The 23,881-nt window shown below is 32.4% G+C and overlaps 1 protein-coding gene across 9 annotated transcripts; it reads right to left on the bottom strand.

The window, feature by feature from the left end:
* Nucleotides 1-1,229: 1,229 nt before the first annotated feature.
* LOC126976995 (mucin-5AC-like) lies at nt 1,230-22,986 on the bottom strand. Of its 9 annotated transcripts, XM_050825616.1 has the most exons (13): nt 21,917-22,986; nt 19,149-19,271; nt 17,621-18,604; nt 17,078-17,188; nt 12,835-15,618; nt 10,978-12,117; nt 10,672-10,833; nt 9,453-9,782; nt 9,158-9,350; nt 8,033-8,232; nt 7,527-7,802; nt 5,361-5,474; nt 1,230-4,245 (listed from the first exon to the last, which is right to left on the bottom strand). In XM_050825616.1, exons 1-13 carry the CDS (start codon nt 22,706-22,708, stop codon nt 4,159-4,161), a joined length of 7,296 nt encoding a protein of 2,431 aa, XP_050681573.1. In that variant the 5' UTR covers nt 22,709-22,986; the 3' UTR covers nt 1,230-4,158. The 9 variants fall into 9 exon arrangements, with proteins under 9 accessions (XP_050681573.1, XP_050681574.1, XP_050681572.1 ...); XM_050825617.1 differs by having other exon boundaries at nt 10,672-12,117; nt 13,165-15,618; XM_050825615.1 differs by having other exon boundaries at nt 10,672-12,117.
* Nucleotides 22,987-23,881: the final 895 nt, after the last annotated feature.

The raw sequence follows: 23,881 nt of genomic DNA on the forward strand, positions 1-23,881 counted from the left end.
CTCAATATATTCTTGATTATGTTATGTATGTACATGGGCACATAAGTGAATTTGCTAGAAACTGTCATAACCATAATGTTAATAGCATATTATTATCATAAATATTATAATGCCTACTACTCGACTAAGTTGAGTTAGCAAGTCTTTTGTGAGGCGTCGTATATGCTTTTACAACAAGATGCCAGATAACGTTCAAAACAAATGTATTACGAAATTCAAAAGGATCGTTAAAAAACGTTTGTGGGGTAAAGGTACAGTAAATAAATTAATTTCTTAATGATACCACTGATTGGGAATGGAGTAACTGCCCACTCAAATAATAAACTTTATTGTACAATCTTACATTGTAACCATATTTTTATTTAAAAAAGCCGAGCTGAGTTTGTTGCGCCCGTTCTTCTCAGGTTTGAGGCTACCTATTGGAATGGGTGGTAGTTTTTGACTTTCATTAAGTGATAATATTTCCTATTTTGAATAAAAATATTTCAATTTGAGTATATCTCCGTCAGTTATACGCACTCTTTTATGCGAAACTAATTTATTGCAACATCAGTCTGCCGACATGTATAGTGCGCGGTTAAAAAAAACACGTAGTAGAAGTGAAAACTTCAAAAATAATAAAGAATATGATAAGGTATAATAATTTTAAGATGTGCATTATGCATGAACCTCTAAGCTGCATATGAAGTCCTGGTAAATGTTGCTAGGAGGACACATGATTTCAACCGCTATGCAAGACATTACTATCACCTCTACCATATGTATGTTCTCCTGGTGTCTATGTAGTAATACGTCGTACGCATAAAGTCAGACTATATATCAAGGTATACTCGCATCATACATAAGACAATCTTTTCTTCAACTATGATCGCCTGTTACCAAAACACTGTATAATGCTTCCCATCTCATTTTCTCCTACATTAAGGTCCTATAAATTTATGTATCTGTCTCTTTTTACTTGAGGCTTTTTCGTTTCATCGACTTCCAAATCTCAACGATGCTAAAGTAGTTTTCACTTATAAAGAAGTCCGCGAAGTTGCTTGCGTCCATTCTTCTCAGGTCTGAGGAATACATTTTCTAATGGGTAATATTTTTGTCGTTCTATAAGCGATATAAAATCCCATTTTGAATTAAAATATTTTAATTTTAATTTAATACTAAAAAAATCAGTTTCGATAAAATGAAAGATAAATGTGAATTTTTTAATTAAATAAATAATAAGTCAATCATTTATTATAAATTAATTTATTGCTACTATACATTATTCATTTAAACACATAAAACATAGTATATTCTTATTGCAAATACTACATACACAGTAACGTCATATAAAAAGCATTATGTATTAAGGAAATATCAGTCGTATTTGCACAAAATATTAGATAAAAGTGACTTTCATAGTTGGACATAATTCCATAAAAACGTTCCAAACCACAATCATGTCGAAATTGAGTTTAGAACACTAAACTGGTCACGTGATTCATACTAACAGACTGGCAAAAAATGGCAGCCGTACTGTCATTCTTTAAATGACAGCCCTACTGTCATTCTTTAAATGACATAATGACTTAGTAGCCTAACCCACATGTATGGAATACATTAATATTTATTAAACTTTAAGCACGAATTCCTTAAAATGTGATGTTTGTGCCTTGGAACGTCTTTCAGGAACTACGTCCAGTTAAGCTACACCCGCAACATATAACCTATAACATAATTAGTTTTTAGACATATTTTTCTTTATACCAAAAACCAAAAGAACAAAAATTACAAATAAAATAAAATATATATTAACATTAGTAGCTAAAGTGACTGACTTTTATTAACAATTTTTATTAATAAGTACTTATATTAAAACTTTTTAATAATTTAACGTGTTTAAACCAACAATATTAATATACATAAAGTTACAGCTAATTTTAAATTTACATGTTCATTTATTAAGACTTAAGTAAACGCTGAAGGAACTCTTTGTCTTAGAAAATGGGTGTTTTATTTAGATGTTTTGAAATAAATAAAATTTCACTATAGCAAAATATGAATGAAGCTTTTACTAATTTAAAAAAATATATATAACCTTAGATTAAGGATTCGTCTCCGCTGCGCTCCAACTAGATACCGCACTACCGAACAATAGCTTTTTAGCTACTTATTAGATGCTTGTTTGCGTGGCATCTTGACACTCAATGTCATCTTTTAAATTTTGCAACATACGCTGTTTCCATATTTCAAAAGTAATTAATATCTTATGCCAGACGATCAGTTAATCTCTTATTCTCTCACTATTCTTAGGATTATATATACTTTAAATATTACAGTATAATATAATATATATAAGAAATTAAATATTGTAAGAATATTTTGAAAGAAGCTTGTAAGCACGTGTAAAATGGCACTATTATTTAAAAATTATTTTATTATTCCACGATATTTTAATGGATACTAAATTATAACGGACTTACAAATAAACTTGGTAAAAAGTTATACAAGAGAATAAACCAATAATATGCAAAATGTTGACGAACGGCTGTTTTCAATAAACTATCTATCCTTAGTTTAACTTACTAGAGGTAGAAAAATCTATCATTTTATGCTTACTTACATTTCAATATCCTGTCGACATAAAGCATTGGACTATAACTATATTGGACATAACTACGGATAGTTAAGATCTTGTCATTAAACGGTGGCAGAAATGTATCCGTAACTAGAGATACGTTATTGAAAACGGCCGTATATCGCTGACAGCACTGTCAGTTCAATGATAATTCTGAAGTTGTCCGAATGTCAAGCCGTCTTGCAAATAAGCGCGGGAAACGTTATACGTCCGAATAAACCAATCATAAGCAAATTGTCTATTTGTAAACATTTTGCATATTATTTTCAGGTATAAATTTTACTTGTAAGGCCGTTAAGAGTCACAGTTTTGTATATTTTACGCGACCCTTAAGTATTAGTAGCATTTCTAAATATTTTAATCGTTCGGTTCGATTCGTTTCGGAATAACAATAGACGTATACACTGATAGTGCCAAATACTATTTAGAAGATTAATATCGAAATTTTTCGTTATGCGCGATTTTTCGTCAAGAACGATACAAGATTTCGTTGTTTATCAAGAAACACGGTGATTTTTCTATATTTACCTAGCCTAGAAATCACGTATAACTAATATATTGTCAATAACAAGAAGATATATTGATTCAATTAAATTGTATCATTTCCAAATGAACTACTGAATCTAAATATTAAACGGATTCAGGCTGAGATCTACAGAGCGTATTTAGACTTTGCTCAGACTTTACTTACGAAAATACTTGGCTGAGTGTAAGCTCAGCATAATCTTGGATTTCGTTTTTATAGTCATTAGATACCGAAAAATCATAAGCTAAGTTTTACGTATGTAAAGTTTGAGCAAAGCCAAAGCCACCAGTGGGAGGCTCCTTTGCACAGGAAGCCGGCTAGATTATGGGTACCACAACGGCGCCTGTTTCTGCCGTGAAGCAGTAATATGTAAAAATTACTGTGTTTCCGTCTGTTAGGCGCCGTAGCTAGTGAAATTACTGGGCAAATGAGACTAATCATCTTACGTCTCAAGGTAACGAGCGCGTTTGTGGTGCCGCTCAGAATTTTTGAATTTTTCAAGAATCCTGAGCGGCATTGCATTGTAATGGGTAGGGCGTATCAATTACCATCAGCTGAACGTCCTGCTCGTCTTCTCGCTTATTTTCATAAAAAAAAAGTACGCTCTTTAGATTGCAACCTCAGCCTTCATATACCTACGCCAAGACGTATTTCAAAAATTTAAGATCCCACCTAGGTTTCCATTGCATATTTTATTCCAAGCTCTAAGTCAAGCTCTAAATCTTAAAAATAATTATTAAATTGCTTATGGCCTTCCCTTATTTATCTGATTTAGGTCTGTTCAAAGAATGTTTAAAATTCAGCAAGAATATTCAAAATAGTCAGAAGAAATTATTCTAAAGCAACTATTTAACATCACAATCACATCTTGAACTGTAATCTCGCCACCAATTTATTTACAAAACACCGCTATTCCGAACCTAAAAATGACACAATAAGCAGTTACAGTATATTTACATTCGCAACACAGTGCGTACTAAATCACTTTCGGAAAAGTTTCAAGTCCATTACAACACTAAGCCGGTCCTGAGCCGTTGCTGTACACGTCTGTTGCCGCTTGCTGTCCGGCCCGGAACACGTTTTGAACCGTTTTTGCCGCTCCCTGAAAAAAGAGAAAAAACATATTTTATTTATTTATTTATTTATTCAACGACGACCTGTATAGCCGAGTGGTTAGCGATCCTACCTACTAAGCTAGAGGTCCCGGGTTCGAATCCCGGTAGGTGCAAGCATTTATATGATGAATATGGATGTTTGTTTCCGAATCATGGATGTTTATAAGTATTTATGTATGTTTAAGTATGTATATTGTATTAAATATATCGTTGTCTTGTACCCATAGTACAGGCTATGCCTAGTTTGTGGCGAGGCACTGGGCTATAGGGGTCTATATTAAAATTAAAGAAAAATTTCGCTTCATGTTCGACGCGAGTCTCAAGTTAGCGTTTACGTTTTTTAGTGAACGTACATAAGTTTTAGTCTAAGCGAAAAGTTTCAAATGAAAAGCTTAATCGAGTTTTAGTTATTTAGTCTTGATCAGCAATGGTTAATTTAGCTTGTGATAGATTTCAGCAAGATTTTAATTATGTATTTTTATGAACACAGTAATTAGTTTCCAAAATATTCAACAATGCTAATAATAATAACATTTATTAATACTGCAACAAACAATTAATAATAATAGTTTCCAAATAAATATAATATATACTATTGCTAAATCTGAAAAATACCTTAAAAACAAAGACAATGGAAATTTTAACACTTCAAATTACAAAAAAAAAAAAATATTGTCATAAATAATTTATCTGTGGGAGGCTCCTTTGCACAGCAAGCCAGCTAGATTATGGGTACCACAACGGCGCCTATTTCTACCTTGAAGCAGTAATGTGAAAACATTATTGTGTTTCGGTCTGAAGGGCGCCGTAGCTAGATTTAACATCCTTATGTCTCAAGGAGACGAGCGCAATTGTAGTTTCAGAATTTTTTGGATTTTAATGGTCAGGGCGTATCAATTACCATCAGCTGAACATCCTGCTCGTCTTATTCCTTATTGTCATAAAAAAAATGACAATTTTGTCGTATATAGTACACAGTGATGAAATTCATTCAACTGTAGGTCTACTGTTGTATGTATCGGATATATAATAAGAAGAACCAACCTGATTTGAACTAGATGTGTCTATTTTATTCCCAAAACTAACATAATGGATACACTACCTGTATTGCTGCTCCTAAGAACTGCGAAAATGCCCTTGTAACATTGATGGCCGCTGAAACTAATTGACCCCTGCCGGGACCCTGTGAGACTGCACTAGGGGGCTCCAGAGGAATCTAACAGTTAAATAACACGTTACTTATAAGCACATATAAAATCAAATAATAAGCCAATCAGCATAGCTTTTGTTTGTGAGAATTAATGATATATAAATTCAGTTCTATCTGAATGTTCTATGGAAAAGTTAAATGAAATTAAGGTTATAATTCCAAAAGCAATACTTGTTGATAGTGTAAAATAAATAATAGAGTGTGTGTTTACTTATACTATTACTTATATGCACCCAAGAATCTTCTTGAATAATAGTATATCTATACTTCTTTGGCCTAACGAAGCAAAAATTCATCTCATTCTCAATTAATCATTAAATTCCTCGTGCTATTCTACGTTTTTAGAAAGAACAGTTTTGTACAAATTTTGCAAAGATGGCTTTGACAATTAATTATTAAATAATGTATACGGCTGTATGGGCTTGAACCCTTTGCCTATCCTAATAATGGACGAAGAAACCAGAAAAAAATATTAAAACGTCAGAAAAATTCTAAAAACTTTTATTTTTAGATGTCGTTGCGCGCGCGCAACGTAATAGTCAAAGAAGTTTATCTTCAATAAAATAAAAACGTACAAACGTCATATGTTTTGCTTTTATGTCAATGTTATTTTGCAATTGTAAACCTATTTAAATATTCTTTTATTGTATTTTGGTTTGGTCTTGTTACCAATGCTCTACATAATTAAAACTAACAATCAAACAGTAATTTGTCAGACATGTGTCAAATGTCAATAATTGTTAATTGTCAATGATTAAAAGACGTATTATAATAACCAACTTCAAACTGTTACTTTTGTGTTACTTCAACCTGTTACTTTTGTATTACAATGATGCGCGCGCATCTTATAATTTCACTCTCATTATTTTTTCATAACGCGCCTAAAGAAGTATAAGTTCAATAAAATAGTGCATAGTTTGTTACGTTAATTGTGATGGTATTTGTTCTTTAAATAATCAAACCTATGAGACTTATTACTTGACTGAATAAATTTTTCAAAAATACGAAAATTTGCTTTATCTGGTTAATTTTTATAAATAATTCATATTTTTTTTTTCATAAAATGTTGTTAAAGTTTGTCTTGTTAGAACATAATATCATAATTATAAAATATATAAAAAATACTAAATTAACGAAGACCAATCAATCAATCCCAACGATGAGTTAATATCGTGACATTTATATACACAATCTATGGTTAGTACCCTGTTAGTAGTAACTTTCGTGCAATTAATGTTATAACTAATGTTCCCGATGATTTTTCAAGCATTTATTTGCATTAGTATGCATCCCTCTTAAATATATTTGAACACACAACTTCACTCACCTATGGACATCTGTTATTCAATTAACACGATATATTTTTTTATTTACAACTTGCACAACACAAACCACATACCCAAAACAAACTCATTCAAAAATGAGGGATTGAAATTAATCAAATCAAATTATTCAAAATTATTTAGTCACAAAGTGCAATATTGCCTATGTAAAAAGCTGTGGGTATCTCTAATAGAGTCATCCAAAAGGCTACTATATTATGCAATATCGTATTTCTAAATTTGCATCAAAACACCGGCGACAATGCACTTAAAATAAAAAATAGAATGTCAAATCATTTAAATATTGAATAAAAAATCAGTCCTTTATTTACTGTCATTAATCGCAAAACAATTTGAAAGCCAAAAAAGAAATAAAAACTTTATACAATAAAATTCGATGCAAGTGCGTTTATTAAAAAGCCAAAGTTATGACACTGTAATAAATATATCTTACACAATGATATTGGAACAAATCCGTACATAGAGGAACAAAATTTATAATCAATCTCAAAATAGTCAATGAAATCTCCCTTGACTGGATTGACTGCAGATAATTAGGCATTATCAAACCATGTTTATATACATATAATTACATACTGTACACTTAAGTATCACTACGTGTTAGATTTTAATAGGATCCACAATTTAGAGTCTCTTAAGGATCAACTATATTAACTAATTGTCCATCACCTTATCCATAATCACATAGTCTAAGCAAAAGTGATGAGAAACCCACTCTGTTTGAAGCGGGCCTTTCGTCAGCATTACCGACGAATGGCCCAGACCCGAACCAGTTAACTCTGGAGCTCGTTGCTGTGGACGGAGTCTGCGGTTTGTCTGATGGTGCTGGTCTACTAGGTCTCGGAGGTGCGGATCCAGGGCCAGTTTCCCGCCACTGCTGCCACAGCCACGCAAGACCATCCAAGATCGGACGTCTTGGTGCCGGTGGAGGCGGTGGAAGGGTCGTTGTTCGCCTTACTTTCGGCGTTACCACCACTTGGTTCAATAAAGCCTAAATAATAACATTAAATTATCTAAAATACCTGCATTATTATGAGATGAAAAAAATAATTGTTAAATATTAAGTAATTAGATATAAGTAAATAGAAGTATTGTTAATGATTCATGATTTTTAAGTGAAACTCAAGCATCAGACTTTCGAGATCATCAAAGTTGTTTATAAGTATAATATTATTGTGCAAATGAAAAGTATTATAGGAAATAGAAAGGAAAGAAACTAACAGCAAGACGTAGTTGCTCATCCAAAGAACTTGCCGTAGTTGGACCGAAACCTTGCTCCTTCAGTAAAGCTGCTAACAATGCATCGTTGGTATTTCCGTACTCTGTGCTCAAGGAAGCCGAAGATTTCGTTGCTTCTGATACCATACCCGGATTCTGGCCCTTGTTAATCAATTTTTTCAAAGCTTCGTCGGAAGTTTGACCTTAAAAGATAATACATATTACTTTTCTATTTTAGTTAATATTATTAGACTACTAATTAAATAATATTATACCCATACAATAATTAGGTTTTCTAATGGAATTGTAAGGAAAATTGGAAGGAATGGAAATGGAAAAAACTACTGTAAAGGTTTACAGACGAGTCTCATGGTAAGTGATCCGCCTATAGCGCTCCCTTAAGTTTAAGATACATACACCAGACCATATTTGCATGATTGCCAATTCGAAAGGTAAATGTCCAAACTGCAGGGAATGGTGGTTACATTTTTATTTAGAGGATACTCGAAATATTTGAATTATGTTGTGAGTAATAATTGCTAACAGCGAAGGAAAGTGATGTAATATGTAAATTACTTAAATAGTGAATATGATGATACGTGATTAATAAAGAATACAAGTGTACAAAGTGATGAATAAAGAATTAATTAAAACCATCAGACCAACAAAGCTCTCAGCCACAATAACACAAATATAAGGGCTGTTTGAAGAAGAATGTTGATTTCGATATTCCAGAGGTTGAAGGTAAGAAAACTTGATCACCGGCTCATTATTAATGATAAAAAAGCTTAGAGTTATAATCTATCAAAAAGTGAGTATCATGCTCATACGGATAAGACTGACAGAAATATTAAATGTTAAAATAATTTATGGATAGGCATCCAAATTTACATTTACTTTTAATCATAGAAAAGTGTGAACACTAACAAATGTTAATTCGATTACAAGACGAAGAACTATTTCTTTCATTGGATCAACGTAGGAATGTAGCGACCAATGGATCGAAATTTATCATCGATCAAAATAACAGTAACTCGATAAACCCTTCACCATGTTATCTGACCTTGCAAAATAAAATTCATTGATTTCATTGCTTCAAAACTTCACTAGATTTTTTTATAAATCCACCTGTTATAGCTAATTTACTCCTTGTTGTGGTAGTTTCTTGAACATCTTGAAGTTGTTTCAGCGTTTGTAGTAGCTTGGCATCATCACTTTCATTACGAAGTTCATCTTTGACTGCAATTTGTGCACCATATGGCTTCACTGTCGCTGTTGCTGTGCCTCTGTTATTGGGATTTATTTTTTCTAAAGCAGGTGTCTGCGTAAAGTAATAAAAATACAAAAAAAATATTTTTTTAATTTAATACAAAAATATATGTTTAAATCAATTATTTTATTGTGCATTATAATTTAAACTTACATTTAAAATCGGCAACGTTGGCAAGTTTAGTTTCGACGGATCCTGACCAGTTGCTTTTAAAAGTGCTTGGAGAAGTTTTGTATCTTGTTCAAATTGTTTAATATCTTCCTCAATAGATGGAATGTTTGGACGAGATGTTGTTGTAGTTAAGCGTGTTGTTGTAGTTCTTATGGTAGTGGTGGGTGTGGTTGACGTTATTACCTTTGTTGGTTCTGCATTTTTTCCTACTTGTATATCACTCAAACTTCGCTCAACAGCTAAAGCTATAACACGGTTTGCAAGTGCAGTCTCAGGGTCCATATTATTATTATTTGTGCTAAGAACAGATTTCTGAAATATATAAATAACATATTATATTCAAAATACTATACTGATCTTTTATGATATGAGATATATCAAATAAGTAGACTTGATGAATAAAGGCAAGCGAATAAATTATGGATGGAAGAGTAAGTATAACGCTAGCGGGATCCTCATAAGTCTTATTGTTATAAGCTAATAGAGAGACTACTAGAAACAGTTCAGTGGACATTAGAGCCCTGTTTTACAATTACAATACAGACATTGTTTGCGTTTCATAATGTACAAATAGTGTTTAACAGTACATGTAGCGCCTATTAAATGATAGGTTCATCCTATTAGCAGTAGCATATTTGGGTGTCCGATATGTTATAACTTATGAAATCTATGAAAGGCTCATGACAATTGATTATTTGACAATTCTTAATAGATATACGAAAGTGATTATGTTTAATTGTAAATTTGAAGCATAAGTTTGCATTAGGACCTATTAAGGTAACATTTTTTTTATATATTTGTTTTGTTGAAGGGGATAGTTAGGAGATAGTAACCTTACATTCTATAGATACTATAGAATGTAAGGTTGCCATACCGATTTGCTTTAAGTCATCTGCTAAATTAAATAGCGATGAAGTGATTGTGAAACGCAATCAGTGTTACTCGGAACTTCTAAATCGCAATTTATCACTTGTACCGCTGTATTCCGAATTAAAAAAGACTGGGTGGCTAGTCTTATGTTTTTAAAGATAAATATTTTTTTTATGAATAAGAGAATTTAAATAATTCAACGAAAATTGTTTTTAATATTGTTGTTAAGTATCACAATTATAATTTCACAAGCAACTCAAAATAAGTATACTCAAAATTACGTTCACTTGATATTAGGTATTATACAAATGTGTATTAAAATAATATTTACCAGGTTTTGTAAAAATTGTAAATCCTCTTCGTCAGAAAATGTAGAGCTGCTCGGTATTTCGGTCGTCGTATCAGGCCTAATAGTTGTGGTTAAAGGTGATGCAATATTTTTTGTAGTCACAGGTTGGTAGGTCGTTGATATTCTAATGTCTTCAGTACTAGGCTGCAAAGTAGATACTGTAATACCTTGAGATTTCATAGATGTTGACATAGACGATGGTGTTGTTGTATAAACGGGCCTTATATTTAATGGTGTTGTCGGTATAGATTTTGTGGAAGAATTTAATATTTTAGAAGACATTCTCACATTTGAAGTTAATCCAGATATAATTGGTATATTTTGTTCGTTTTTCGTACCGGCAGCTTTAAGTAATGCTTGCAGTAATAGAGTATCCTCTTGAAGTTTTTTGATATCGTTATCAATTGATGATGGTGTTGTTATTGTTGCTTGAATTTTTGATTGAGTTGTTGTTTGTATAGTTGACAGTATTCTTTGTGTAGTAGTTGTTTGTTGAGTTGTGGGTCTTTCAGTTGGAGTAGTTGTGACGATAGCCTTTATATCATTTAACGAAGATATTTTTAGAGAGTCAGGACTCCTACCCGTAGCTTGTAAAAGTGCTTTTAACAGCTTGGTATCTTCTTCAAATTGTTTTAATTCTTCCTCTAAAGATCTACTTGTCGTTGACTCTTCTTTCATACCAACTTTTATTTTTTTTTTACTACTCTGATTTTCATCTGATGTTGCCAATAAAAGTGCTTGCAATAATTTTGCATTCTCTTCTACCTGAGCATTTACATATTTATTATTGTCAAAGCCAGGAATTTTTTTTGGAATTCGTTCTGTCTGTAGGGCAAATGGGGTGTTTTGAGGGTCAGATGTTGATATTGGTAACGCGGTGGGTGTTTCAGAAATTGATGGAATGGGACTAGTGGAAGGATTTGTTGGTAATTCAACAATTTCCTGAATACTGCTAACTGATGCTAAATCTGTTGTAGAAATTAATGTTGTAGTTTTAGCAGTAAAGGATTCAGTTGTCGTGTCTGGAACTGATATTGTAGATGGTACAGTTTGAATTACTGTTGAGTATTTTTGGTTTTCTGTGGTAGCATCTGTATTTACTGTTGTGATAATTATTTGTGGTCTTTCGCTAATACTTTCAGATGTAGTTTCTAAAGGTGTGCCAACAGCGTCTTCCACCAAACTAGTTGATACTTCGATGTTGTTGTTGAGATTGTTTTGTACTTGTGGAGTTTGTGTATGAAGTTCGGTGGTAGCAGACACTGTAGTAATTTGGTTATTTTTGTCGGTAGCTTTAGAGTTCTTTGGTGAGGCTAGTTTCAAAACATTTGAATCTTGTGGAGTAACTGTTACGTCTTCGATTGGTATAAACTTAAATATTGTATTTCCATTGGCATCTTTTGGTTTTTCAGTTCGAATTTGTTTCGTCTGGAATATTGTCAAGACAAATTAGTCTGAGAGTTTTACAAAAATTTGGAATATATATGAATTGTACCTTAAAATTCCTTCACCACTTACCTTTTCTGAAATTATTTTTGTTAATTAAATTACATGCAGTAAATCATATAACCATTATAATGGCTAAATAGAAAAATAAAACTAAATTTATTATCTAATATGTTATTATTAGGTTTGAATATTTTTATTATAAATGTATATAAATATGGCAAAGCATGATAATTTACTGATGATCAGTCTGTATTACATTTTAAAGTATGATTATACCTCCGGATCGATATCCAGTGTTAATATTCTTGGCTCAGGGGTTGAACTTGTCATTGAAGATATAACATTTTCCTCTTTAGTGGCCAAGGATATGCTATTAAGCAAAATTTCATCAATAGAAGGTAGCATTGTAGATGTGCGTAAACTTAAAACATGCGAGGCAGTGCTTTTTTCAGCAGGTGGCTGTGTAGAGGTAGTTATATCAATTAAACGGCTATCTTTTATATTAAGTGCCGATGAGGGGATCTGCAATTATGAAATAAAATGTTATGCCTCACAATATTATTCCTAAGCGTTATACCATGACCGTGCAAGCCTCACCGGATTATTCAAATAAACCAATGCGTACCAGGGTTTCTCCAAATGGTAATGTGCAAACAAATAAGCATAGCATTTAAGCAAAACAACATAAGTCAGTACCATTGATTCAAGGTTATTTACAGTGTCGGCAGTTAAACTTGTTCCCTTTTCGTTATAAGAGGTGTCTATGATTGACACAGTATTAGAGGAGTCTTGGATGGGGTTAGATTGTGGTCTTACAATGGCTGGAATGTTATGGATGGGGCTGTATGGATTCCTCAAACTCCATGGGCTGATTGGTAGTACGTCAATTTTTTGCATGATTTGAGGCACTCTAGTTCCATTAGGAAATCTGCGGATTATTGTGTTATTTGGTAGTACGCCGTAAATGATGTATGGACTCGCCTCTGTTAATGTCTCCAAGAGATTATCGTTAGGGTCTTTACGTACCACTGTATTGTTAGGCAATATTCCAAAAATAAAATAGTCTTTTCTTGGAATACTCGATTGAGGTGACATTTTAATTTGATTACTAACAGTTACTAGTTCATTTGATGAATTCACTTGTGATACAAAGGTTGTCGTTGATTTGATACCTGATTTTTGTAGGGCTTCTAAATCATTTTCAGTTGTAGTACTCATAAAAGAAGAATCCATCAATATATTTTCCGTGGTAGCATTTTCAACACTATCAGGATTTGTAATCACTTCAGGAGTAAAGAAGTTTTCAGTAATATTCTCCACATCCCTTTCAGTGACGTTTTCATCCAGTTTTAAATTATTTATCTGTGGTACCGTTGTAGTGATATAAATATCATCATTAATTGTCATTTGGGTAGTTGAGGAACTATAATTATTGGAGTCAGTTTCAGTGGTTACATTTTCCAACATTTTTATAGTCTCGATAGGTGATGCTGCTGTAGTAATGGAAAAAACCTCATTGAATATAATTTGGGTAGTTGTGCCATCATCAACAATGTTATTATTTAAATCACTTTCAGTGGCAATATTTTCTTCAATTTTCATAGAGTCAAAAGGTGACCCTGTTGTACTAATGGAAACACTATCGTTTTCTATAACTTGGGTTGTTGAAGAATCCATTATAAAATTTCTGAAATTAATTCCAGAGACACTTTCTGGCATTTTTATATCGTCAATAAATGATTCCGTTGTCGCAAGTAAATTATCATTACTTTCATTATATTGAGTACTGGTTTCCACACTTTGTGTATTAGAAATAGCTGTACCAGTTTGTGAGCTCATTTCGATAATACTCTCTGTTGTTGGGACTAATTTAGGGTCAGGTGCCATTAACTCTGTAGAAGTCATTGAACTTATTTCTTGGATTACATTAGAGGAAGTAAATAAGGTAGAAGGAGAGTTGGGAGTAATAGGTGTTATGTCTTGTTTTGTTGTTATTGAGTCAGGTAAGTCAGTATTCCTAGTTTTTTGGTTCATTGTGGTCATAATTTCCGATAAACGGCTTGAGAATGAAATGTCAGATATATTAAAACTTTGCAATGGTGGATTCGATATCTCATCGTTATGTTCACGTAATATATCCTCTATCATTTTTAAAACTCGAGCTTTTTTAGATAAAATCCATAACTCAATATCAGATACTTTGTCTAAATTATTCTGAGCATTATTTGATTCATACAACTTATTTATTTTAATGTTAGGTGTAAACAGTGGTGATAGAACTTGTTTATCAAAATAGTTACTATTTGAATCAAATGACATGTTTTCAGTTGGCGAACCATTTGTTCGGAAATCGTTTTGTGATTTAGGAAACGGTATAATATCGATGTTGTACATAGTAGTAGTAGTGTCTTCATGTTCAGATTTGTGTGCTGTTTCAGAAGCTTGTGAACTATATACATGCAAAGGATTTTCTGTGGTTCTACTATTTACACTATTAATGTTCTCTACATCTTGGAGGGTACTTGATACTTGACTGATTCCATTATAAGATTTATCATCATCATCATCGTCAATATTAATGTTGGCAGTATCGTTAATATCCTCCATGCTGTAGGGAGTTGTGTCGGGAATTAAAGTTGATACTGTGGTTGGGATTTTGCGTGAAGCCTCGGGAATCATAGAATTTAAAATTTTAGTCATATCTACTGATAGTCTAGATTTACTTTCTTCGTCCAAACTGTCAATTATACTTTTTATATTATTTGTTAACATGCTTGTTAGTTCAGTAGATACTAATTTGTTGTTAGATAACAAAAGATCAGATACAGTATTATATACCATAGTCGCATTGTCAGTCGACTTCGAATTCGTTGTAGTTGCTGCAGTCGTCATATCGTATTTTGGAGTTACGGTATCGGAATATAACACTCTTATTGCAAATGGTTTTCTTGCGGATAAGGGAGTTGTAGGAGTAGGAAAAGTTGTAGGATGGGACGAGGTTGAGAATGTGTTTTGATTCTCCTCTTTTATAGGTGGTGTAACATTTTCCCCAACCAGTAAACTGTTAAACACATTGGATTTTATTGCTTCAGTAGTTTGTACATTTATAGCACTCGTGCTTACAATGTCCTGTGCATTCATTGTATCTTTATTTGCTAAGCCTGTGTCAGTATTTACATTTATGTTGCTACTCACGCCATCTAGGGAAACATTTACACTTTCATCGACGTTTTGTTTTGGAAGTACTTCAGTTGTCGATGATAACCGGGGTTTGGGTGTAGATGTGAGTATTTCAGCTAAAGCATCGAATATAGAAACTGTTACTGAAGGTGAGTGATTTGATGCTTCAACATTCAATACTTGCAACGGTTTTGCTAAGCTTTCGGAAAGTCTTAAATCAGCCGAAGACAACTGACCACGTGTCCTAGTAAAAGCAATAGCATTCATGTCTGGCCCTAATTGTATTTCTTCCCCCTCAACCTGAAATGAAATCATCTCACCCATAAAACAAAATAACAAGACAGTAAAGAAAGAGAAGGTAAAATTTGGTGTATATATCTAACGTGCATAGACCAAAGCCTCTTTATTACTTTTGGATCTCAAGAGGATGCAAACAAAGATAAAAAGATTGAAACAATTAGTATTTCCATAAACAATATTTAATTTATTTAATACTTACAATTAAAAAAAAATATAATACACTTTGACACAAAACCACATTAAAATTATCTAAGTGTTGTCAATTATTATACAGTATGGAATTTACTATGTATACAATAGAACTAAATATTGGATATTCAAAAAAATAACGAAATCGGTGCAGTAATTTAGTCTAGAGGTCTAATTTCTAACAAAAAAATTTGAATGCTCTGTAATATTGGAGGTCAATGAATTCTTAAAAATTTAAAAGCTATGTTGCCACGCACTATTGCACCCGTGCACATCGTTGCCGCTCTTCCATAGGTCAAGATACGTTGTCGAATCAGCTTTTTATCTTTTACAATATTAATTAGTTTGAAAATATTAATTTTTTGCTTCTCATTTTTCAATACAAAGTAAATTTATTATACTTCTGTGGACTAACATTACTTATTGCATTTAAGCGAATTCCATAAAGTATACAGTATTTCAATAATATTTTCTTTGTCTTTTTATTTAACTTAGCCCATCTTGGCGTGCAACCCTGGCTCTAACGGTATTGCGTACATATTTATATAATTAGCATTATAAAATGATTAATTATTGCGTTTTAATATATATCAGACACTCAGGTACTTAAAATAATTTTAATGTGATCGGATAATTTTACACCTAATCGAAAATAAAGCACAATTTTTATAAATGCAATTATATATATTTTACTTTATACTAGCTTATTTCTTAGAATAATGGTGTTAATGTGAATGAAATGAAAATATGATCGTGAAGCGATTATTTTATATCTAAATGATTCCATTAACCAGTTCTAGCGATGACTCGTAATACGTGGATGATGATGTGGTGTTCGTTCTTGGTGTAAATTCCGTAGTTACATCAAAAAATTCATCTCCAAACCATAGCGACTGCTCATCAGTCTTTGTCAACTGCTGGTGATCAGTGACGAAGAACTTCAGCCAAGCCTTAAGCAAGAAGAAACTACTTGTTATCATCTTTTATAATTATAGGTATGCTCATAAAGTCTCAATTATCATCATATTTTTACAACTACATTATACTAAAGAACACTTAAAAATTAAAGATACAATTACTTGTATGAATTGTGAGAAGAGTTAGTCGATGGTGAATGAATTTTGTTAGTTAGTGCCAATTTCATAAAGGGGATTTGGTCGAATCTTAGCGATGTAATTCTTGTTTTGTTTTTGGATAATTAAATTGTTGTTTTTGTATCTAGATTGTTGGTAAATATTCAAAATATGTTGTACGTGATTGCATTACTTACAGTTGAAGGTGTTACAGTGGGTACAGTTGGTTTGTAAAATGGTCTGTCAATATTTGATGCTCTGTATTTAGAACTAAACTTGTTTTTAGGTTTTTCGGGTTCCGGTGCTATCTGTAACATGTTGAGTTTGTAATGTTGATGAAAATGAGATAATTTGAATTACAGTTATGTATATAATGTAACAGTATTAATACGATTATACATATATATATACATATATATATATATATAGATAGAATAAATAAACAAGATCTTAATATATGGGCTGAATACCCTCAACGGTTTATGTACAAAACTTTAAAGTGTTTTATTTTAGAAATATAATTAAAGTCAAATTATTAGTTTAAAAATCAATTATTGATTAGGTAATCAAATTTTGATTCTTACCACAGGTAAATTTTATACCACTAAACAGTTACGTTATAAGCTTAATAATTGCAAACATACCCTTGCGTTTACCTTTGAATATAACATATTGCTCAAATGTCTCATTTGTAATATAGAATATTTTAAAATTGTTGAAACTTAATCTACGATACTTACGCTATTTTCTGGTACTTCAGTAGTTTTTGAGATTTTTCCGCCAATTTTTCTCTGATTCCTTTCTTTCAAATTATTGATAGTCTGTTGCTTTTCTTGAAAATTAGCAGATTTCCGTCCATAGTTCTTTGTCCGAAAATTTGTGATTGTTGGTGTGGTTACACTGGTGTTTTTATCGATGTACGATGAATCTAATTTTGCCTTATAATTTGCATGATACTTTTGAGTAGTCACGTCAGTGGCTAAATTTTTTTCACTTTCTTCTATACTGTTAACATTTGATCGCTCAGTATTATTATCATAAGTTTCTTTGTTATTCATAGAATAACCATTATCTACCTTTTTAGTATTCACGATAAAATTTTCATCGGAGTTGTTCGAACTTGTAAAAATTAAGGGAAACCCTGGAGAGTCATCACTTTTTTTGTCTGCAATTTTGGAATTAGAATCGTTTAGAACATCATTCAATGATGTCGATTCTGGACTCAGACTGATATTTCTTTGAAGATATTGTTTGGAGTAATATGAAGTTCTGGGTAATGTTGCACCCCGAGGTTTAAAAAAGCTTTCACTTTGAACTCTGTCGTTTTTTCTATTTACCGGTTCTTTGGTACTTTCTTTAAATGGATTATTTTTTCGTGTATAAAGTGAAGAACGAACAACTGGCTTTTTTGGTTCGGAATTTGATTCAACACGTTTCGTTTTTAGAATAGCATCAGTATTGGGAGTTGGAGTTGTACTTGCTTTAAATTTTCTACTAAATTTGTAGGGTCCTTCACTTGCAGGACGAAAAGTGCTTGAAGATTCTAAGCGTAAATTATTTACTCTTTGACTTTTGTTTCTCGGCAGGTAGGTTCCTCTAGGCTTATAATCAAAAGATTTGGTTTTTGGTGACTCCGATGACGAATAATTGGTGCTAACAGGTAAATCTATTTGTTTATCTAATACACTTTCATTATTTTGGTCTTTTTTTAGTTTCTTACGAAGCTGAAATTAGAATATCTATTAAATATTAATGCTAGTTTCCATACGAGAATATATCACCATATTTCACGTTCAAATAATATTTTTAACAATATAAATGTCTCAGAAATATTTTAACTATTTTTTAAAATGAAACAATATATATTTAAACTTTCATATGAATTTATTCTAAAGGATTCCAAACATTTCAGTGTTTATATCTCAAGTTGGTACATATATAATATCTGCAAGATAAGTACTGAGTAACAAAAATTGTGTTATGTTTCTGTTAGCGATAGTATAATAATATTATTAATTGTAGGTACATTGTATTTATAACCGCTACAATAAGAAATTGTAATTCGCTTGCAGTAGTTAATAATTCACATGTCAAATGTTTTGTGTTACAACAAAAACACCATTAAAATGTATTTCTAATATGTAAACATTTTTGATTATATTTTAATATTTTTTTTAAATATAAGAGTGTTCAGCATGGAAATTTTTTTTAAAAATCATATTAGTAAAGTAAATTACAGTTAAAATGATAGACCTGTTATAATATTACCCGAGAAACGTTATCTTTATCTGGGCCGGTTTGAAATTGTTGGATAGGTGTTGGATGAGTTTTAGATACTTTTTGTGATGCCTTCACTGACAAACTCTCGCCAGAAGGAGAGCTTATGTGTGTCTGAAAAATTGTAAGTATGTAAATTATGATCTGTGAATACTATTTTTTTTTTAATATACGACATTGCACAGGTGTTGGGCGTTCAATAAAAAATGAGAATACGTATGTTGCCGGTCACTTTAATTAAATCTTATTTATTTTTTTCATATAGGTAGTCGCATTATCACAGGAATATGATTTTTCTAAACCTAAACTCCTTACTACTCTATCCTTTCATATAATACTAATAAACTTCGGTGGAAATTCCTCCAGATTTGAATTTGGTGCACCAAAGTGCATCTTAAGAGTATGGTAGATCAACGTTGCACCTAAAGTATCCTGAAAATATTGATTATCTCTATCCGTACCGAAAACTTTCAGGAACAATTCAATTTCATCAATTTTTAACACGGTTGGACAAATTGAAAATAAAAAACTTCCATTTCTAAAAACAAGAGATCAATATTCCTACTTTACAGCCAGTATTTTCTTTTTTTTGGTTTCATAAGCGCATGGCGTCAATCTCATTCTCACTATTTGTTGAACGCCCCTCGTGAGCTTTTACCTCATGATAAGGCGACTGTGCCTGCTACTTCGTAAGTGGGGACTAAGTCTAGTAAGTCTAAGTCTTCTAAGTCTCAATAGACTTAGATATATCTATTTATATAAGATAAACGAGATGTGGCTTTGTTTATCCGTTAGTATGACAATTTTACCACTGTTTTAGTGTTATTCAATTAGGCACTCTGTACGACTAGTTTTAATGTACTTTTATATTCTCCAAAAATACTCTTTTCTATAAAATGTCAAAATACATTTTGAATTTCCAGGAACGTTCGCTAATAGTTATTTGCGCAATGTATAATATCACTATCATTATAGATTTAATAGAGTAATACAGAGAACAGAATTTAGCCTAGGCTACTATAAGATTGACATATATTAAGCGTACAGAGTATAACACTCCAAAAGAGTACTTAAAATATTGAATACTAAATTAATTTAGTTAAAATAACTACTAAATTAACTAAACAGCCAATCATGAAATTTTACACACACCTTGGGTAGTATATATTACGAATTTCATACGGACGTAGTCGCGGGCGAAATATAGTAATCGTATACTTAGTCTGGCCATAAATACTGTGACAATTAAAAATAAACAAAATATTACATTTGAATTTGGAATCTGCCATTTTTACATGATTGTTCATTGAGTTTTCTCACTTTGGCACCAATACATTGAAATTGCAATAAAAATAGAGTGGGGTGATAAAGAGAACCGAATCGCTGTGATTGCATAACACAAGGTAGGTATAGAGCCAAATAAAATTTTTAGAATTCTCCAAACGTGTGGTATCAGTAAAATGTTTGTGTACCGGGTTATTAATAGGTACAATGAGATCTCCTCTGTTTGTGACAGAAAAAGATCTGGCCGTCCACGTAGTGTTCGTAAAAAAAAGGTGGTCAAAGCAGTAAAAATTCCTGTCCGAAACCAAAAGATTTTATCTCGGAAGAGGAAGATAGCACCTAGAACCATGTCACGTTATTTAAAAGATGACTTAGGACTTGCAGCCTATAAGAGACGTACTGGTCATATGTTAACTGATAATTTAAAAAAGGACGGGTGGTAAAAATCGAAACAACTACTGAAGTGGTACGCAAAGGGAAGTCACAGAAAAATTTTGTTTACGGATGAGAACATTTTTACAATTGAGCAACATTTTAACAAACAAAATGACCGTGCTCAAAGGAAGCTTTCCAATTACTTTCGACAGTGTGCAACGTGCGCACTATCCGACTTCAGTGATGGTTTGGTGGGGTATTAGCTATGAAGGAGTGACTGAGCCATACTTTTGTGAAAAAGGTATCAAAACATCGGCACAAGTGTATCAAGATACCATTCTTGAGAAGGTAGTGAAACCCCTTAACAACACCATGTTCAATAACGAAGAATGGTCCTTCCAGCAAGACTCGGTGCCGTATAGTCATATGTAGTATATGTAGTCATACAGCTTGTTCTACGCAGTCTTGGTTGGAAAGGAACGTTTCAGACTTCATTGGAGCTGAAGACTGGCCGTCGTCTAGTCCCGATTTTAATCCGCTGAATTATGATTTATGGTCAGTTGTAGAGAGTACGGCTTGCTCTACACGCCACGATAATTTGGTGTCCCTAAAGCAATCCGTACGATTGGCAGTGAAGATTTTTCCCATAGAAAGAGTGCGTACTTCTATTGATAACTGGCCTCAAAGTTTGAAGGACTGTATTGCATGTAGTGGAGACCACTTCGAATAGGCTTTAATATTTTAAATTGTTTTATATTCATGTATTTAACTAACACACTGTAAAAGTTATAAATGTTATTTACAATAGATTTTTTTTCTTTGTTTCAGTATTTTTGGCAAGACTAGGTATAGCCTATCCATTAGCTAATAAACCAATCTTACTTTAATCAATTTTAATCAAGATCCTTCACGCTGTTCTTGAATTGAATAAGGGCATCAAAACAGACAGACCGAAAATAAACTCAGGAATCGCAGAATTGTGAGTGAAATTCGATATAACAATGTTACTATTCTTCATAAAATTAATATTCTGTTACAGAAAATAAAACTAAACATGGATCCTAATAAAAAATCTAAGATTTGCTACAATTAGTACTTACTGCATTTTTAGCTTGCAAAAGTGCCTTAAAACTTTCTGGATAGTTATCATCTTCACTTATCTCTTCTGAAATTTTAGTTTTAGTGACTACTGCAGTATGATGCTCACCGTTGCTTTTGTGTGGCCGTTTAACAACGATATGGCGTTTTGGTGAATTTGATAATACACTTTTATCAGTAGCATCTTTAACATCATTATTAGGTATAGTGAAATTTGTAGGTTTTTTCTCATTTTGGTTAGTGGAACTATCAATTTTTTGCATGATCTTAGAAGTTACTAGCCCTTCGCCGGTTAAATTTGTATCTGTTTGAGATGGTCGAGATTTATACCTTAACCTTCTTGAATTTCTTACGTCAACTGTTTTAATTGTAGTTTCTTCTCTAATTGAAGTAGTCATAGTATTTATTGTTCCTGAAGCAGCAAGATCAATAGGTTTTGTTCTTGTCTTTATATTTCCACGTGTCCGGATCGTAGGGATTTTTTCCATTGTACTCTGTGTTGAGCTTCGCCTGAATTGATTTGCTATTACTACATCATCAACAACAGTATCCTTAGATGTATCGGTTACATTTCCTAGCGAATTTTCTTCTCCTCTTGTGGTTTGTGTAACTAGTGTTTGTTCAGTAGGACCTCGTCGCCGTATTTGATTTGTAGATTCTATTTTATTACCATTGTATGACAGTGTTGATGATCTTCCTTCATCCATGTATACACTTGTTGCTGCTGTTGTACTTGATTGAATTAGATTTCTTCTTGAATTTTGTCTTGAGCGGATGATATTTTGGCGATTCATAGGTTTTTCCAATGAAGCTTCAGTATCCGCGAAACGGCTTTTGATTCTAGATTGCAGTCTTCTTGATTGTGATTGTTGGTTACGGTAAGGCTGAACAGTTGTTTCAGTACTTATCGCTGCTGAATCATTTTCTGAGAACCTACTTCGACCTCTTGTTCGGACTTGTGTTTTTGATTCTGGAACTCTCGTACTAGAGTCTGTTTCTTCACGTCTTCGAGCTCCTCTCGGTCGTAAAGTTGGTTGAACATCATCGGCCTTTGTCGTAGTTGGTCTTCTATTGTATCCGTCTCCCTGAAACAGTAAACTACACTGATTATTCCCAATAAATACTACAGGATCTGTCACATTTTTATATACATTAAAAGGACTATCTATATATCTATATTTAAGAGCCGAAAATGTTTTATTGTGTAGATCTTATGTTTAAATTTTAACTACCCATACACTCAACTTATAATAAATAATGTATAATTGTTTTGTTCAACTTAAATCTGTTGCAAAATGTTTTAAAATAATAAAACAGTATTAAGTAAGAAGAAGTAGCTAAATATATTTTAATACAAATTCAATTCGAAATCATTTGTGATTTTGTATGGGTTGTTTTGTCAGCCGATAAGGTAGTCGGAGTAGGATGGACCAAAGTAGTACTTGCAATTAAGTAACTTTATAGCATCTTCTGCCGCGTATATCACGGGGAGTGCTCAGTGAAGTTGGTCGGGTTGCTACCAACCAGCAGTTGAATTTCACCACCAGACATTTCGTTAAATGCGAAATTCTACCGGCATCATGATGACGTCTGGCATTCTACAACCGCTCGTTTTGCTTTGCAGGTACTTTTTAGAATCAATAATTGGCTTTAGTTTTCTTGAATCGATTCAAACTCCCAACTTAAAAGCTGGTAACGCATCTTTTGACCCTTGGTGTTGCAGATATTTTATTTTACTTTCATAGGGTGGCTAACAGCCGTTAATAGAAATACATATATCTACATTTCTACAGGTATTAAATAGTTTTTTAACGTTTTTACAAATGCTTAAACTAATTAAAGGCATTACTATGTACTAGGTTACTTTAGCATTTTTGCAATTTAAATTGACTTAAAGTAAAGTATACACATATTATATTGTCATTATATTAGTTTTCTGTGACTTGCAAATAATCTTGTATAATATG

Source organism: Leptidea sinapis, chromosome 43 (genome assembly GCF_905404315.1).
Source record: "Leptidea sinapis chromosome 43, ilLepSina1.1, whole genome shotgun sequence".
In the NCBI taxonomy this organism is placed as follows: domain Eukaryota; kingdom Metazoa; phylum Arthropoda; class Insecta; order Lepidoptera; family Pieridae; genus Leptidea; species Leptidea sinapis.

Excerpts from the sequence above, each read along its gene's own strand:
- LOC126976995 (XM_050825615.1), bottom strand. The coding sequence starts at position 22,708 with ATGAATCGCCAAAATATCATCCGCTCAAGACAAAATTCAAGAAGAAAT. Across the intron at positions 12,118-12,834 it reads TAAATAACCTTGAATCAATG|ACGAAACAAATTCGAACTGA; the intron begins GTACTGACTTAT and ends ACAATATTCCAG. Across the intron at positions 8,233-9,157 it reads GAGTAAATTAGCTATAACAG|GTCAAACTTCCGACGAAGCT; the intron begins GTGGATTTATAA and ends TTATCTTTTAAG.